The sequence below is a fragment of the Fusarium oxysporum genome, chromosome II, assembly GCF_013085055.1.
Source record: "Fusarium oxysporum Fo47 chromosome II, complete sequence".
Lineage (NCBI taxonomy): Eukaryota > Fungi > Ascomycota > Sordariomycetes > Hypocreales > Nectriaceae > Fusarium > Fusarium oxysporum.
Window position 1 is genome coordinate 3,031,302 of NC_072841.1, and position 16,215 is coordinate 3,047,516.

At 49.0% G+C, this 16,215-nt stretch overlaps 4 protein-coding genes across 4 annotated transcripts; 2 read left to right on the top strand and 2 right to left on the bottom strand.

Annotated features, from left to right (window-relative positions):
- Window positions 1-4,576: 4,576 nt before the first annotated feature.
- FOBCDRAFT_215139 (COQ9-domain-containing protein) lies at window positions 4,577-5,666 on the top strand. Its single transcript, XM_031173760.3, has 2 exons — window positions 4,577-5,186; window positions 5,243-5,666. The coding sequence occupies exons 1-2, from the start codon at window positions 4,644-4,646 to the stop codon at window positions 5,573-5,575; spliced, it is 876 nt and encodes a 291-aa protein (XP_031050545.3). The 5' UTR covers window positions 4,577-4,643; the 3' UTR covers window positions 5,576-5,666.
- A 62-nt stretch (window positions 5,667-5,728) lies between these two features.
- On the bottom strand, window positions 5,729-9,692 carry FOBCDRAFT_288468 (DNA repair protein SMC6). Its single transcript, XM_031173766.3, has 4 exons — window positions 9,447-9,692; window positions 6,139-9,387; window positions 5,977-6,077; window positions 5,729-5,925 (listed from the first exon to the last, which is right to left on the bottom strand). The coding sequence occupies exons 1-4, from the start codon at window positions 9,543-9,545 to the stop codon at window positions 5,883-5,885; spliced, it is 3,492 nt and encodes a 1,163-aa protein (XP_031050551.2). The 5' UTR covers window positions 9,546-9,692; the 3' UTR covers window positions 5,729-5,882.
- Window positions 9,693-9,993: 301 nt separating this feature from the next.
- Window positions 9,994-11,954, top strand: FOBCDRAFT_288473 (SGT1 protein-domain-containing protein; the record flags this gene model as incomplete). The annotated part of the gene is made up of 2 exons (XM_031173767.2): window positions 9,994-10,255; window positions 10,315-11,954. The coding sequence occupies 2 exons, from the start codon at window positions 9,994-9,996 to the stop codon at window positions 11,952-11,954; spliced, it is 1,902 nt and encodes a 633-aa protein (XP_031050552.2).
- An 86-nt stretch (window positions 11,955-12,040) lies between these two features.
- FOBCDRAFT_288474 (uncharacterized protein) lies at window positions 12,041-13,735 on the bottom strand (the record flags this gene model as incomplete). Its single annotated transcript, XM_031173768.3, has 1 exon — window positions 12,041-13,735. The coding sequence occupies one exon, from the start codon at window positions 13,733-13,735 to the stop codon at window positions 12,107-12,109; it is 1,629 nt and encodes a 542-aa protein (XP_031050553.3). The 3' UTR covers window positions 12,041-12,106.
- Window positions 13,736-16,215: the final 2,480 nt, after the last annotated feature.

The window sequence follows — 16,215 nt, forward strand, 5'->3', positions numbered from 1 at the left end:
AGATCGCAACATCAACAAGCGCGGGGGAGCGCACAAACTCGGCACGGCGATAAAGCCAATTGCGCCAACAGACAGGTAATCTCAACAAGCAGCGCAGCTCGAGGCAAGGTTGAAAGTAAGTCAGAAATGAACATAGGTTACTTACGGGTCGATAAGTATCACCGGAATCAGCTATAGAAAGGTGAGCGTCAGAATGGGAAAAAGTCAAGAAAGGATAAACCTCTGCGTAAGATGCGCAACGGTGGAAAATGGTGAGGAGAGGAAGAGTGGTTGAAATAACAGGGAGTGAGGGTAGCTTGGTTGAGGTAACCAGACGAGGTCAACCTCTCTAGTGGAGGGGTGGTGGCAGAGTCGAGTGGACCTTGGCGGAAGATGCAGGTAAGGGGGCTCGATAATGCAATGCAATGGATGGGGAAAGACGACGCGAGAAAGAAGAGGCGGCTGGAGAGGTCTGTTGGAGTGGAATGGGGGACCTCCGAGGCTGCATCAAGCAAGAGGTGGTATCACATTGATTGATGAAGACACTCCAAGGAGTGGGAGCGCATGCGCAGATACAACAACAAACGATGCAAGACACAGCAGCAACAGACAAGGCTTGAGAGGACGCTCCAGATCTGTTGTGTTCAGGCTTTGGGATGAGGATGCTCAGATCATGGATAGACTCGGGCTCAATCAGGCTCCGGGTACGATAGACAGGTTGGGACAGCCGACTACTGCCAGAGTCCGCCGAGCCTCGAGGGGCCATTGAGGGCAATGGGTACAGTACTGTCGAGCAGAGACGGCAAAGGAACGGCACGCACGTTGCCTCGATGGGCGCAGACGCGTGTGTCTATGGCCAACCACGGTGATATAAAGAGCAGGAATGGCCGCGCATGATATAAAACCGCGATACGAGGAATCAAGCAAGAAACATCTTCAACTTACCCATTGTGACTGCGGTTTGAATCGTGTGCGTAGTACGTCTGGACGTACAGAGAGAAAGCTCCTTTTTGGATGGGGTGGGTGGCCTTGTCGCGTAATAAGTTGGTAAGGTAGGTATTGTGAGTGACGAAGGACGGACGGGTGCGAGTTCGGACAGCAGACGAACGGGCGCGACCGGTTTCTAGGAGAGGTAGGCGCGGCGTAGGGAAGCGGAGACGGGCCGTAGGTGTCCACGTTTCGTAAGGTAAGGTAGTGGAATATTAGGATGGTGAGTGATCGATGAACGAGGATAGGCAGCTATGGGGGCGACGAGGACGGGCAGCTAGCTAGGTAAGGTACACACTACCAGGCTACCAGGGCAGCAAAGCCAAAACCAGATAAGCTGAAGGGATCCACGGTCAGTCAACCAAACAATGGCGATTGTAGCATTAAAAAATGCACGACACGGATGAATCACACAGTTGCGTGGACTGGGCTGGGCTTAGACTTGCTTGGGCTTGGCTGGCTGGGCTGAAAAAGGCCTCGGCGTGCGGCGTGGTGGTACCAGATACCGACTTCTGGGAATGGTCTGGTTTGGTTGATCGACTTTTTTCTTTCGCCTGGGACGGGAGAGTGTCGACTTCGGCGGTTTTCAAGGGGTCTTGAGGGACTCAGCGATGGAGAGACGACGGCAAAAGGATGGCGAAAGTGGCTTTTCGGTGTCTGTGGCTCTTTAGTGCTGACTTTCAAGGTTCTCGCTCTCTCCCTCTTCTTGGGTCGTAAAAAGAAAAGAACGCGTTGGGTGAGAGATGAGAAGAGACCAGGCGACGAATGAGGACACGGAACCAGGGTAAGACCAGGAACGGTGGACGTGATGGGTTCCACATCTAAAGCTTACCGGACATGAGCATGATAACACGAGGTACCGTACAAGTTACGTTGAAGGTTTGGTGTATGCTCTACAAAGCGTAATGCCGGAGATATACTACATGCACCTGTATTATTGACTCCTCAATAGCCTCTCTACCAGGTGTTGCTCCCTCCACGTTGTATGAATAGAAAAAAAAATTACGGATACAGCAGGTATAGGAATGCAGAACAAAAGCTGCAGGTTGTTCCTGCCCAGATTTGAACTTCATTGACAAGCGTTGGGTAAATTTCTCACATTACGGATACTGCTTCTCACTTTCTTGTTCTTCGCGAAGCTGACTATTGTGACGAGCCTCGAGCAATCCTTTTCCAGTTAACTAATTGCTCTTGTTCTTGAACCCAACAGTTTCGAACTGATAGTCAAATCCGTCGCCAGCCCCAGTCGATACTACACTACGCTGCAACTTGAAGCCGGCGGATATCGAACACATATGTGAAAGGCTGGCGTCAGTCTTCCACCAAACTCTCTATCAATAGTTTGGTAAGCAATTTGTGATGAACTCTGGCTTCACGTAGTGGACCATCTTTGTCTGCACGACGCTGCAAAGTGTGCTGCAAGCGGCCTGATATTACAGTAGTGCAAGTAAATATCCTTGCCTGCATTCTTCAGGGTTCGCCCACCATCCGTTCTCCATCGGTTGATTGATTGCAGTTTTCAAATCGCCGCGCCGTTGTCATCGAGTCTCCCGTCTACCCGTGACCCAGCATCGGTAGTCGAAATTGCATTGATGCCAGGTTTCACCACCCAACCTGATGAGATCCTAGACCTGCCATTGGGTTACGTTTCTTACGCCTGTTGGGCTCAAGTGCACTAGCAAGTACCAGGAACAAGGAGATGTGTGCTTGCAGCATCAGGGGTCTGTTGTCCTTGGGCTGTTGTCAACTTGAGGTATGAAGTTCTTTGACTCCATATCTACAGCTTAAAGCTGTCTTGCTTTTACTTTTACCACATAGTCTATGTTGTTGAGTTGACTTATACGAGAGGCAAGAACTCGTCACTCATTTGAACCGCCATTTTCGGATATGAGAGTGAGCTTTTTAACATTACCTACAAGGCTCATTGACCAATCCTTGTGGCCCCTACCCAACCCCAGCTGCGCACTCAGCGTCTCATTCATCAGCCTGCGTTCTCACCTCATGCGTATGCTTGCTCAGTATCACTCACATCGAGCGAACATCAGAGCACCGCAGGACAGTTTAACAAAGCGCTTTCGAAACTGTGTCAACTTTGCTGGCAAGGCCTGCGTCGCTGAATGTATGAAATCAAGACTTTGATTGGCCTGTACAACTCCTACCTTGACCTCGCTACAAAGACTTTCGTGGTTACACAACAGCCATCGCGCCAAGTTGCGGGACAAGCCAGCCAATGACTTCCGCTTTATCAAAGTCAACCCCTCTGCAACGCATTGAGGATCAGGGTTGTTAGCTTTTTTTGTCTCATCAATCTCACTCTTTTCGCCAGGTTCGACATGCCAGTCTGTCGAACTGGTAAGAGTGAGCTTTTGACATCCCTTCCACAGCACGTTGCATCTAGAGCAAGGATACGGAGTCCAGATACAGGCTTTGCTTGAACACTTGTCGTCGTTATTGTCAACTCTAGCATGGGCACCAACAAGCGCCGAGGTTAGAGAGGACTGGTGATGATAGCAAAGGCCACTCGATGCACGAGGGGCAAGGACTTAACATCCGTACAGCACTCTAACTAATTAGCAAGGGCCGCTTTTGTCTTTCTGTTCGAGGAATTGAGATCTCGATACTTTAATAGCGCATATTACTGCAGAGCACAGGACCAACAAGCAACAAGCCCAGAGATTCTGGCAACGAGTCCGTCTCCGATCATCAAGGTTGTTAGCGGATCCCAGACGATGCATCTAACGACGCTCAGGCCGTTAGCAGCACCCTATGTGGAGCAACTACAGTACGCACTTCCAGCCTACAGTCTCCACGACATCTGCCTTGTTGCCTTGAAGGGCAGGACATACAGATAAGGCCAGGGGAGACGAGATTTATCTTGATCTTACCTCGAGGGAAATGTAGCAGAGCATCGCGATTTGCTCGAGACGCATATGTTGCTGTAGGAGACTTGTATGGATAGATTTAATATGGCCAGATCAACTCCAGGGTTCCTTCTCCAGACGCGAACCTGTTATATGTTGAGGGTCCTCCGGAACATTAAGAACGAATTCGCACTAGTGAGACAAGGTCTGATCCAGGAAAGGGCATGGTACCAGGCAGTTTATATCGTTTACAAGCATATCACACTGGAGCCATTGTACACCTGGGAATGAGAGACAGGAAGTGAAAGCACGACATTCTTCCACCAGAACCCCGCCATCTGTTATGCACAAGACCCGTGGTAACTTCAGGTAGATAGCAAGACTCTGCCCAGTATCGTCTAAGTACTTGAGGGACTGAATATGAGGCTAATTCCTGCTTATCCGACTCCCGAAACCGAGAAATGTCTACAAGCTTCAGCACCGTGATTCAACGGAATCGAAGCTCGGATATTGTACATATGTTGTTCGCGTTAAACTCGAGTTCGCACCGCATGAGGCATTTTCTATGGTCAGTTTCACGAAACTATCCAATATCAATGCCGTGCCATTACCTGTGGTTTGAGTATCGTATTGTATCAGTCAGCTGCTCTAGTCTGCATCTAATCATGAAAGTACGTACCCCTTGACAACATCTGCCGATCCCGTACGTGCGTGCGTGCGTGCATCAGGCGGAACTAAAACCGCCGTAACAATCTACAGGTTCCGGGGGTGGTCCGAGCGCTTCCGCCGCGGTCCACTCCGGGGCAAAAGGATAATATGATTGGTCAAGACGGTAAAGCATCTAAAACAAATCGCAAACGTCAACACCAAAAAACGACCCATTTTGATGAAGCAGGAATCTTCATGAAGACTAATTTATACCTTGCCATATCATTCAATATGTCAGCGTCTATGAGAGTGCTACCAAGATCAGCCTTGCGTACTTCGAGGCTGACACAAAGCCTTGCCCGCCGACCCTTCCACTCATACGATCACCCACCACCACCAGGAGCATTTGGCAATGCTGAAAAGTCCATCCTCGCTGCGGCTTATAAACACGTCCCGGAACATGGTTTCTCACAGAAGGCTCTTGGTTGCGGTGCAAGAGACGCTGGCTACCTTGACATTAGCGCGAGCGTCATCCCCGACGGTGCCTTTGGTCTGATTCGATACCATCTTATTACCCAGCGAGAGGCCTTAGCAACTCGAAGCCAAGAACTATTCCCTGATCCCAACCAGCCTGGAGTCTCGGCGAGAGTGGAAGCGTTGACGTGGGAGAGACTTATGGGTAACAAGTTGGTTTTGGATCGTTGGCAAGAGGTAAGATACATGCCCTGGCTTTCATGATATATTATTCTTACAGTTCCGCTTTACAGGCATTGGCCGTCATGGCTCAGCCCAGTTACGTCCCCGAATCCATAAAGGAGCTGGCAAAACTTTCCGATGAAATCTGGTTCCTTGCCGGTGACAAGGCCGTCGACCCTTCGTGGTACACCAAGCGTGCCACCCTCTCTATGATATACAGCACAAGCGAGCTATTCATGACCAACGACCGATCTCCCGATTTTTTCGAGACAAGGCAATTCCTTCAGCGAAGACTAGGCGAGGTCAAGTCCGTTGGTGGTATGGTCGGATCGTTCGGTCAGTGGGCCGGTTACACACTCAGCGCTGGTGTGAATATACTAAGGAGCAAGGGCGTCAGAGTTTAAGGGGACTGGCCAGAAATGAAGATATAGTTGTAGAATAATGTATGAGTCGTGTGTAACATATCTATGAATAGAGGCCTCAGCAGGCGCATGTTGTAATGACATCTAACGCTGGCGTTATCTGAGGGCCAAGGGAGGCATTGCTCAAATCTGTACAAAATCCATTCCGACAAAGTACGCTGGTATCACTCCTAACAAACTCCACAATGCGCAAGTGTTTTTGTCTGCCCATCCTCTAAGCGCCCCCATAAAACTCATGTTCCCCATGACGCCCAACTCCAAGATGCCCGTGTCAAGTATACTATATCGTTTACTGAAAATTGTCAAGTGTTCGTTGACGAGGGTCCGTCAGCCTGGAAAGAGTCGTCAGTACTCAAACTTGCAGTGAATGAGGGGATACGAACCGAATGATCTTGACATCTTTGTCTAACCGTGCCCGACCTTCGATAGCATTAGGGGTAATAAGGATGTACTGTCGTGAAACTGAACGACGGGCAGCGTCCACCTATGTATTCTCTGTTAGCTGCCATCAATCTCTTCCACGGACGGGTACTGAAATTACTCACCAGCATATTCGTGCTGATGGCACGATTCACATTGTCCATAAAGACGTCAAACTCGTCAAGACAACGGATAGGCGAGCCAATCGCCTCCCAAACTGATAGAAGCATGCAAATGGATGAAAAGGACTTTTCTCCACCGGATAGAGTCTTTGTATTCCTTCCAGCTGAGCTTTTACGCGTCTCATCTGGCTCAATCTGGAGAAAGACCTTACGCGCTTTATGGTCGAGGTCAATTTTGCCACGGAAACCTCGCTCACTGAGAAGGTAGTTGAACTGGATGCGAATTCGCGCGCTAATCTCCCGCTGAAATTTGCGCCAGATTTGTAGGCGACTCTCAATAGCACGTTTGAGAGCCACGATGGTATCGTCAACATCCTGCGTCTGTCTCTGAACATCTTCATATCGCTCTTCAGCTTCGGTTGCACGGTCATAAATCTGTTGGTCTGATGCTCCAAGTCGTGACTCTCGCTGCTTGATTTGTTCCCGAATTTTGGTGTACTTCTGCTCAATGCTGCTGTGTGTCTCGTTATCCGGAATGTGAACTCGCTCTGGTGCTGTTTGCCTGGCCTGCTCTATGAAGTTGGCAACTTCTTCGGCCTTCCTATCCCTCCTTTCCTCGGCACGTCGCCGTTCGTTTTTGGCGATGTCAAGGCTCTCGAAAGCACCATTCTTCTCTGCTAGAATCGACTTCCTCATATTTTCAGCCGTCGCAACCTTCTGTGCTGCTTTGTCGACTCGGTTTTGCCAGTCCTCTTGCTCGTTCTTTTCCTCCTCAAGCTTTAGCCGGGCCTTCTCGGCCTTCTGCTTCAGATCTCGCTTCGCCAATCCCATTTCTCCGTATTGGTTTCCAAGCTGCTCCTCCTCAGATCGTCTCGACTCGAGCTCAGCTCGCAATATATTCAGTCGATCATCAACGCCTTCGAATGCATCCAACTCCATTTGCACACGCTCCATGTCAGCTTGCGTTCTACGAAGATCGCTCTCAAACCTCTTGACATCCTTCCGCTGGTTGTCAAGCTCTGTTTTGCATCGCTGAACTGCTTGTTGAGCCTGACGCTCGTCGCGATTGATCTCAGCCATTTCCTGGCCCAAGTGTTTGAGGTTTTCTTCTTGGATCTCAACCTGCTGACCAGAGTCTGTTTGCATCCTGGGGCGCATTGTGTATGGTAGGACTGGACTTGTACCAACAGATCCATTCCGGTTGGTGAGTCTGAGGCCCCATCCTCGCTTCCCACGACCGTCGTGAAAACAGAGACAAGCGCTGACGTTGCGTGGAGGCACACCTTCAACCATGACCCGTTCAGCTTCGACTCGATCACGAATAAGAATAATTTTCTCGATTTGGTTGCTGATGATGAGCTGCGATCTGACAATGTCGTCGTCGAATTGAAGAACGCTCAAAATAGTATCAAATCTAGGATCAGGCTCCTGATTGCTCGTGTCAATTCTCCCTCCATAGGCAATGTAGATTGGGGGCTGCCTCTTCAAGCGAAATCGACGCATTAAATTCGCGAGTCTTGTTTGATCCGATTTACTCCTGACAACGAACGCGTTGAGTCCTTCGCCGAGTGTTCTCTCTAGGATCCCTGACCATTCCGGTTTCGACAGTCGGATGTGCGCTCCAATAGGTCCGACAGGTTTCTGTTCCCATCCTCTCTCGTTCTCGATGGCTTTGACAAGGTCCCTGATCTCTCTATCATAACCATCAAAACGGCCTCCAGTAGCGGCCTTCAGTTCTCGAACTTGTTGCTCCACGGACACGATATCTTTGCGTTTGAGATCTTTGTTGTGTGCGAGTTTCTTGAAGTGTTGCTCAGCCTCACCAAGTCGCCTTGTAAGGTCAGGAAGGTTGTTTTGAATTTCGTCTATCTGTTCCTTCAAGAGTTGTTCCCGCTTTCGAGCGTGTGCCAGCTCGCTGTCCTTTTGTGTGCGAGCATTTCCTGTTGATTCGCCCAGCCGGCGTTCTTCGTCCTGGATTTTGCGCTGACAAGCCTTCATATCATCTCTGGCCGTCTTCAGGCGTTGGAAGGCATCTCGTTCCTCCCTGAGCAGCTCCGACTCCTCCTTTTGTGCCTGGCGGTATGCGGCTGTGGCTTTATCGATACGTTCCTTGAATGTATCTCGATCACTCTCAATCTCTTCCTTTGCCTGCCAAAGCCTCTCGATCTTCTCGTTGACCTTGTCGAGGGCTTGCGTCGATGATTCGCAGTTTTTTTCCGCCTCGGTTATGCTCTCAGTCCGTCTAGCGATTTCCTTTTCGCAATCCTCAAGGAGACGTTCCTGCTCGACGACCTGAGACCAGACCAGTTGATTAATGTAATGCCGCGCCTTTTCACGAAGATTCTTGTTCTTTTGCGCGGCTTCGGCAAGTCGGCGTGCGGCTTCCGCCTCTTTTTTAACCTCTTCGATCTTGGCATTTAGATCGTCCCTGAGTATGAGGGTCTTATCAAGCGTATCTTGTGACATCCTATAGTCGTTGTCCAACTGCTCTAGTTGTACACCAGAAACGAAATACTTGTACTTCTGGGCTGGAGTCGCCGCGTTGAGAAACTGTCGCGCGTTGTCCTGTGACAGAACGGTGAGGGGGTTACCGATTTGTAGCGCGTACCATTCTGATATCTCATCTACCTCCTGCTTCTTGGTTGAGATGATTCTGCCTAGGGCGCTCTTGATCTTGAAACCACTACTCCCCGATTTAGAGAAATGGCGCTCGACAATGATGGTTTCGCCATAGATATCGGGCTGGTAGGCATCTGAGCCAGCATTCTTGATCTTGACGACCAAGCTGCCTTGCTCGCAGCCCTCCTTGACAAAGGACTTGAGACTTCCACCTCGGTTGGTATCGCTAGCCTTCCCACCCAGACAAAGTGTCAGTGCCGTAAGAACAGCACTCTTTCCACTACCATTCTCTCCGACAATGAAGTTGATCAGTGGCCCTAGGTTGACATGTAATCGCTCGTGGCACATGAAGTTAAAGCAGGTAATGCTCTCGATGATACCACTCTCAGATACCACGTTGTTGCCGAGATTGATGACTCGCTTGGCGAGCTTCTGAGTCGCTTGCTGGTCGTCCCAATCAGCGTGCTCTAGATGTTTGAAGCCGTTGTCTCGCATGATCTCGTATTGTGTCTGTGGCGGCGCGGCCATATTTCTACGGTCTTCGTCATCTTCGCTTTGGTCGCTCGGCGTGTTTTCTCTTTGGGGCGTTTCTCTCGTTTGGCTGTCGTCTACGGTCACCCTGGCACGCTTTCTCTGTGATAGCACATGAGTTAGATGGCATGCTGCATGGGGGCGGTTGGTGTGTTCCTTACGGTATCTTCTCCCGAGAAGTTAGATCGCGCTTGTCGTACATCTACAATGATGTCCTCCTCTTGTTCAACGTCTCGCCGCGATCTTTTGGTGGGTGCCATGGCTGCGATGCTCACGGCAGCCTCGTCATGGGTCGACTGGTAAGAAGATTGTTGAATTTTGCCGTATGGGAATCAATATAGGTTCTTTATTATAAGGACTTATTTGAAGAGTGTTGAGAACAAGAGGCGATAACGACTGTTTAATCTGTAAGTTGGTATTACCAAGAATTGTTGCGATTAGATATGATCAAAGAATGGCAGTTGCGTCCAGTATCCCACTATACGCGTCTGGGGTGGACGGGACGTGACAAGCGTGCCTTGTAGTGGGGGCTTTGTCCAGAACAGGGCTAGCGCAGATCTGCCGTAAATGACACAGAATTCCAACATCGCCGCAAGCTGCTTACCCGGTAGCTTTCGTATATAAATAAGTAAACTCAGAACCCCAACCTAAGCCTCCCTCGGCAACTCATCAGGATATGCAATTTATTAATGGCATCGTACGAAAGTCATGTCATTCAGGTCGCCAATTATAGAAGAGGAGGAATTCCCTCAACAAACGGGCGATGCAGAAGAGACAGACTTCAAGAATCAACTGCCAGATAATTGTGTCGAATATCTTCTTTTTTTCATAGACCCTCAAGTCGATATTCGCAAACAGCTTGCACAAATCGAGAATATCCGAAGGTCGGCCACAGAGCTTGCTACCACACTTACCAAAGACTACATATGGCAAAAAGACGAGTTTAATCTGACTCTAAAAAACGAAAACGGTCAGTGTCATACTTGCAACGTTCACCACTTTCAAGATACCTACTAACATCTGTGACAGGACTGGTGTATCTCCATGGTATCACTGATTATAGCGATGCCGTAGAAGATGAATGGCTCATCGTATATATACTAAGAGAACTATCAAAATCCCACCCCAACCTCTGGATCCGGGTATTTGACACAGACGGCGAGTTCCTCCTGGTCGAAGCAGCCAATGTGCTGCCCAGATGGTTGAACCCCGAGATTGACAACAACCGAGCTTGGATTAACAAAGGAAACCTTCTTCTTATCCCCGTCAGAGATGAAGAAGGTCTCAGAGCTCGCAATCTTGAACTACCGGATGCAGTTCAAGCGATCAAAACAAAACGCGATGCACTTGTTCACTCAGGTTTCGTCGAAGCCGAAGCCTTCTACAGACTTGAAAAGTACCCTGGGCAGATCAGTGAATCTCTACACCATTCTCTCATTACGATACCGAGGAAGTTAGCATATATCCTCCACTCCCTCCCTAAATCGGTTGCACCAGCAGTCGAAGAATTCTATCTCCGAGACCCGATCGCCTTGAAACGTGTCATCTCACCAACCCAACCGTTCACATTCCCTCCAGAGGACCTCATCACAATATCTGTCAGGTTTAGCAAGGTACTTTTCGCTCAGTTGCGATCCCAACGGTTCGATGCCCCGCCGAGCTGGAGCGAAGTCCTTCGGAAAGCCCAGAAAGAAGCACCTTCAGGCGAGGCAGACAAAATCATGGCGAGATTGGATATTGGGATGAAGCTCACTTGTGGATTCGAAATGCTGGCTGTGAAGGCTGAAAAGAGCAAAAGCAGAGTTGTCCGTGAGCTCGCGATCGAACTTGAGGATCTTGCAGAGGATGGCAACGAGGCTCTCCCCTCAGATGAAGACATCAAGTCATGGAAGGATCACGATGTTGATGATAGCGAAGCATGGATGGACATCAACTATCAAGATTTCGAGAAGGAACTGGATGGCAAAAGAGAGAACGCTTCCTCCAACTCCAAGCCAGCGTTTGGAGATGCGAATACACAATCTGATCTTCGCAAGATTGTGTCTCGCTTTGAAGCATTTCTGAATGATGATAGTGCTGGAATGGACGGAGCAGAACTTGACGAAATGGATTACGATGATGATGATGACGACGACGAAGAATTTGACGAAGACAGCGAGTCCGAGGACAAGGAGGTTAGCTTTGACGAGGAGGAGTTTGCTAAGATGATGAGAGAAATGATGGGTCTACCATCCACAGACTCAAGCACAAACACGGCAAAGAAGGCCGCAACTCAGCCCAACCCCCCCGTAATTGACGAAGAGGACGAAGAGATCCAGAAGCTCACCACGGAGTTCGAAGCAGAGCTCAACGAACATGGCGCGCTCAAGCTTGACCCTGTTGAGAAGCAACCCCGTCTGAAAGATGCGACTCAAAAAGGGGGAGAGAGTAGCCTAGCAGACATCAAGGAAGAAGAAGAGAACAGTGAGGAGGAAGTCGATATTGATTACAATCTGGCAAAGAACTTACTCGAAAGTTTCAAGAGCCAGGCTGGCATGGCTGGACCGACTGGTAACTTGCTAGGTATGATGGGCTTTCAGCTACCACGAGATGAAGAAGATGAGAATGAGAAGGAAGATGAAGAGACTGGCAATGATTCAGCAAAAGGGAAGGGAAAAGAACGAGCATAGTTTGTCAGTGGACATTTTGCTCATTTTATTTCACGAGATATACTTCTCATATTCAACCATGTTGCAGTGAAGTAATCATAATATGTGTCTATTCGTGTATTACTCGTACCGCTAACCAACAGCCATTGGCCTGTAAATATGGTCGTATATCATCAAGGTTCGCTATCTTCGTCGCTCTCCTGTCCAGAGCGCGGTCTCTTCGCAGGTGACATCTCGCCACTCATACGTCTACGCCGCTGCTGGCCCCGATCATCAAGTTCTTCAAGCCGAGCCAGCACATTGCCGAGGTGTTTTCGAGCTGCAAGTTCTCGCCTGCTGCTGTCGGTCTGCGGCCTGTAATACTCTCCCACCAGAGTGACCACTGCGTGATAGCACTCGTAGAGCAGCATGCGAATGTGTGCATTGTCTCGATCTTCGATGATGCTTGCCGTTGTTTCACCTGGTAGTGGCTTATCAAAGCCTCGCCAGAAATCATCTGTGGGTCGGGGTCGTTTGCTGAAGATGGTGGCCAGGAGGGGATCGCCGAATACGCAGTTGCTCCATTGTCGTAAACCTGTTACTTCGATGGGGTTTTGGCTTGGCTCGTCTGTTATCATATATTCCTCCTTTATGTTGGTATCATCCTGAAAGACTATCGTGTAGTCTTGTCGCACCTTTCCACCATTGTATGGCTTCCTCGAAACCCCTTTTCCTAATTTCGGTTGCGACCGCACCTCTTTAAGGGGCATGTGAGATTTCTTCTCGCTTTCGTATGGGCGGTGTATTAATGTATTAGAGTCTTCGCCGGCATCTAAGACAACTAGTCGCGGTTTCGTTACTGCATCAAGCAGATGTTGGAAACGCTCGAAGTGGTGTCGAATGTTATTGTAATTGAACATAATGGTCAAGTCCTCTCCATCTCGAAGGACCGATTCCAACAGGCTATGAAATGCTACTCTCCAGGAATCAGCACCGTTTGAATCAGCCAAGCTTCCTTCAAAACGTTGTGGTGGGTGATGGACAACTGAAGGAGGCACTGAAAGGACATCAGCGGCAATACCAAATTTCCTGGTTGGTGAAACCTGGCTGGATATCCGACGGAGTAGTTGGCCAGTCTGGAAGTCCACTGTCCATTGCTCACGGGAGTCTAGGGGTCTTGATAGTGTGGATATGGGAGTACCTCTTGGCGGTCGGATGAGGTTATATTCAACTGGTTGTACACCGGCAATAGACTCATGCCGAACAAGGGTAGGTAAGTATCCAGTCATCAATTGAGCATTGGTCTCATTCACTAGAGGGTTTCCCACTGTCCTGCTTGTGGATTCTTTAGCCCCGGCGCCAGAGCAGATTTTCCTCTCTCTCGCAACAGCGGAAAGCCACTTGAGCACAGCAGCTTCAGTACCAAGGGTTGATTTCTCAGAGCGTAGCAGCCGTATAACTGCAGGTGGGGGTAGCGCCAATAAAAGACTCGGGCCCTCTGTAACCTTGACATTATAAAGACGCTGCAGTCGAGCCGAAGGAACAACCTCGAGTTCCTTTACCGCCAGACGAGGGCTGATGCCGTTGAGTAGGGAGAGGACAGAACTCTCTGACGGAGCAGCCGCCATGGGACCGGGAGTAGAGGTCGAAGAAGAAGAGGGGGAGATAGAGGCGTTTGGAGAGGGTTCAGTAGAGCTCAGGTTTCGGGCCGAACGGGGGAAATTGTCATGTACAAGGTTGCAGCTTTTTTGCGCAACACAATGGCTCAGGAGGGGCAGACTGCCGTCGTCCCGAAGGGTGCATTGGTACGACATTCGAGTCATAGGGAAGAGGATATATATGTAGGATGTGATATTCAGGAGAATGGCTGATCTGATCTGATGTATGGGCTGAAGCGCTGACGAGGCGAAAGGAGTCGCAGAGAATGGCTTTAAGTAGGCGATAGCCTTTAGTATAGAGAGGAGAGTGAACAGTATGTTCTATTCATGTCTGACAGGATACTCTGCAACACGAGATGAGACAGAAGGTTTCGATAATGGGAGTAAGTAGACTCTTAAACTCGCCGTCTATTATAGCTGAGTAAGGATGACAGATTGAAGAAGTGCTGACGACAAGTAATTATCCGGAAGACTGAGTAGATAAATGTAGAGAAAGTAGTAGAAAATGATATATGAGGAGGATTAGGATAGAGTGGGTAGATGAAGGGTGTAGTGTAGTAGTGGAGGTTGTTATTAGCTTCCACGATACAGGAGCTAGATTCGCCTTCTCGAACGCCTCATGCGTATGCAAATGCAAGAACAACAAAAAAGCCGGCAGGCAAAGAGAGCTAATCAGAAACCAGGAGGAAGAGTGCATGAGGAGGATTGACAGACAACGGTTGCGCCAGCATATCTCTCGGGTCCGAGAATAAGTGATGATGATGGGTGGGTGTATGCAGTGAATGGACGAACGACAGACGGAGTAGTAGTAGTATTTACATGGATAAAGACACAAAAAGGCGGAATATACAGGGATAGAATGTCACCGCCTGGTTAGCGAAACTGGCCATGACGAGCGAGATCAAGAAGCAGAAGCGAGAATCATGGGGAATGCAAAGAAGCTAGCCAAGGGACGGACCCTTCTTCAGTAGGGTCCACGCTTGCGAACGAACGAGCGAGGGCGGAACAGGGAACCGAAAAGATGGGGGCGTAAACGGAAATGTAAATGGTCGACGTAGCGAGCCAGTAACTGAAGGGTCAGAGGCACTTTTGTTTAGTCTCGTAGTATTCTTCAACAACCTTTAATATCAGTAATAACTAGGTAGTCAATTCAATGGCTGGCTGAACGGAGAACAAACAGACACTTGGCGATGAGCTGGAGTCACTCAATCATAAAGACAACAAACAGATCAAAGGAAGAAAGAAATACAAGAGAATATAACACGTAAGAACCCGAAGCCATTCTCGACTGTATCATATGGTGATATAGCATCAAGCAAGCAAGGATGTACACTACATACAACAACACACATCTCTCACGGATAGACACTCGATCCCGCCGAAACGGACCAGCATCTCCTGGGGTAGCCAAGCAAGCGAAACTTTTTAGAAGACCACAGAAGACGAAAAGTATGTACAGCGCAAGGAACAAGGGGGGGGGGGGGGCCTGTTACCAAGTAGAAAGATGCCCGCAGCCTTAGTTCAAGCCTCTTTCTTGCGCAGATATTACGCCAAGAAGTGAGGACGGAATAGACTCCGAAAGACTAGAAGAAGGATCGAAGACATGCAGAATGCCAACTGCAACCTCCCGTAGGGCTCTGCTTATGAGCTGAAGTTAGTGGTTCTATAGTGTTTGCTAGCTAGCCTCAGAGATCGACATCGAGAAGCGCGGATCGGAACGAGAACCGCACAGTCATTGGCCCATTTGCGAATCTTGAAGCGAGCCATTACCACTATCGAGCCCAACCAAGCTTAATAGCACCGCATTGCATTCTCTAGTTGATCTTAGTTACCATTCCCTTGGGATACCGTGACCATGACTCTGTATACTTTGGTGAGAGTCAACATGCATCAGATGACATTGTCATGCGCCCATCGCCTTCACAAGAGAAAGAAAAGAAAAACAGAGCGGAATGTCAGACTCTAAATGACGAAGCCTCTGGCGTGCATCGAGAAGCGAGTCGGGAAATTTATGATTGGCTACCACAAGCGAAGCTGACCTGGGTCACATTCCGCTAACGCAAACAGCCCCTGTCTAGACCCGTTTGCTTTTATACTGCAGCCTAGACTAACAATAACCCCTTCGCTACCATCATCATATTATCGTATCTCATATTCCAAATCACCACTGACTGGTTCCGCTGTCTGTTCAGCCCCTCAGCCCTTTTTTTTTTCCCTTTCTTTTTTTGCTTCTTATAAGCACCTAAAACTGCACCAAAACAAAACTATCTTCAGCCACACCCGTTTGCTTTAATTAACAACACGGGAATGTACCGGGAGCACAAGGACAGGCCAAGAACAACTGGTCCGTAACTTCGGGGCCGAAAATCTCAAGTCAAATCTCTGATGGTCATGGAATTCTCAGTATTCTCGATGTGACGTGACATAAGTTAAGGTACATGGCATACGTGGGCCTCAACCTGCTTCGTCGAAACCTTACCATCGCATATGGATATACCATACCTACTCCAACCTCAACCATGACCTTGATTATACTTCAGTCTCCTTGTCAAAGAATGTAAAAATGTCACCCCTTCAACTCTCACTTCACCGAGTGCGATACGGTACATACACACTTCTTTGCCTGGCTTAGCTTTACGGCACGT

Excerpts from the sequence above, each read along its gene's own strand:
- FOBCDRAFT_288468 (XM_031173766.3), bottom strand. The coding sequence starts at position 9,545 with ATGGCACCCACCAAAAGATCGCGGCGAGACGTTGAACAAGAGGAGGAC. Across the intron at positions 9,388-9,446 it reads ACTTCTCGGGAGAAGATACC|AGAAAGCGTGCCAGGGTGAC; the intron begins GTAAGGAACACA and ends GTGCTATCACAG. Across the intron at positions 5,926-5,976 it reads AAAGATGTCAAGATCATTCG|GCTGACGGACCCTCGTCAAC; the intron begins GTTCGTATCCCC and ends GACTCTTTCCAG.
- FOBCDRAFT_215139 (XM_031173760.3), top strand. The coding sequence starts at position 4,644 with ATGATTGGTCAAGACGGTAAAGCATCTAAAACAAATCGCAAACGTCAA. Across the intron at positions 5,187-5,242 it reads TTTTGGATCGTTGGCAAGAG|GCATTGGCCGTCATGGCTCA; the intron begins GTAAGATACATG and ends TCCGCTTTACAG.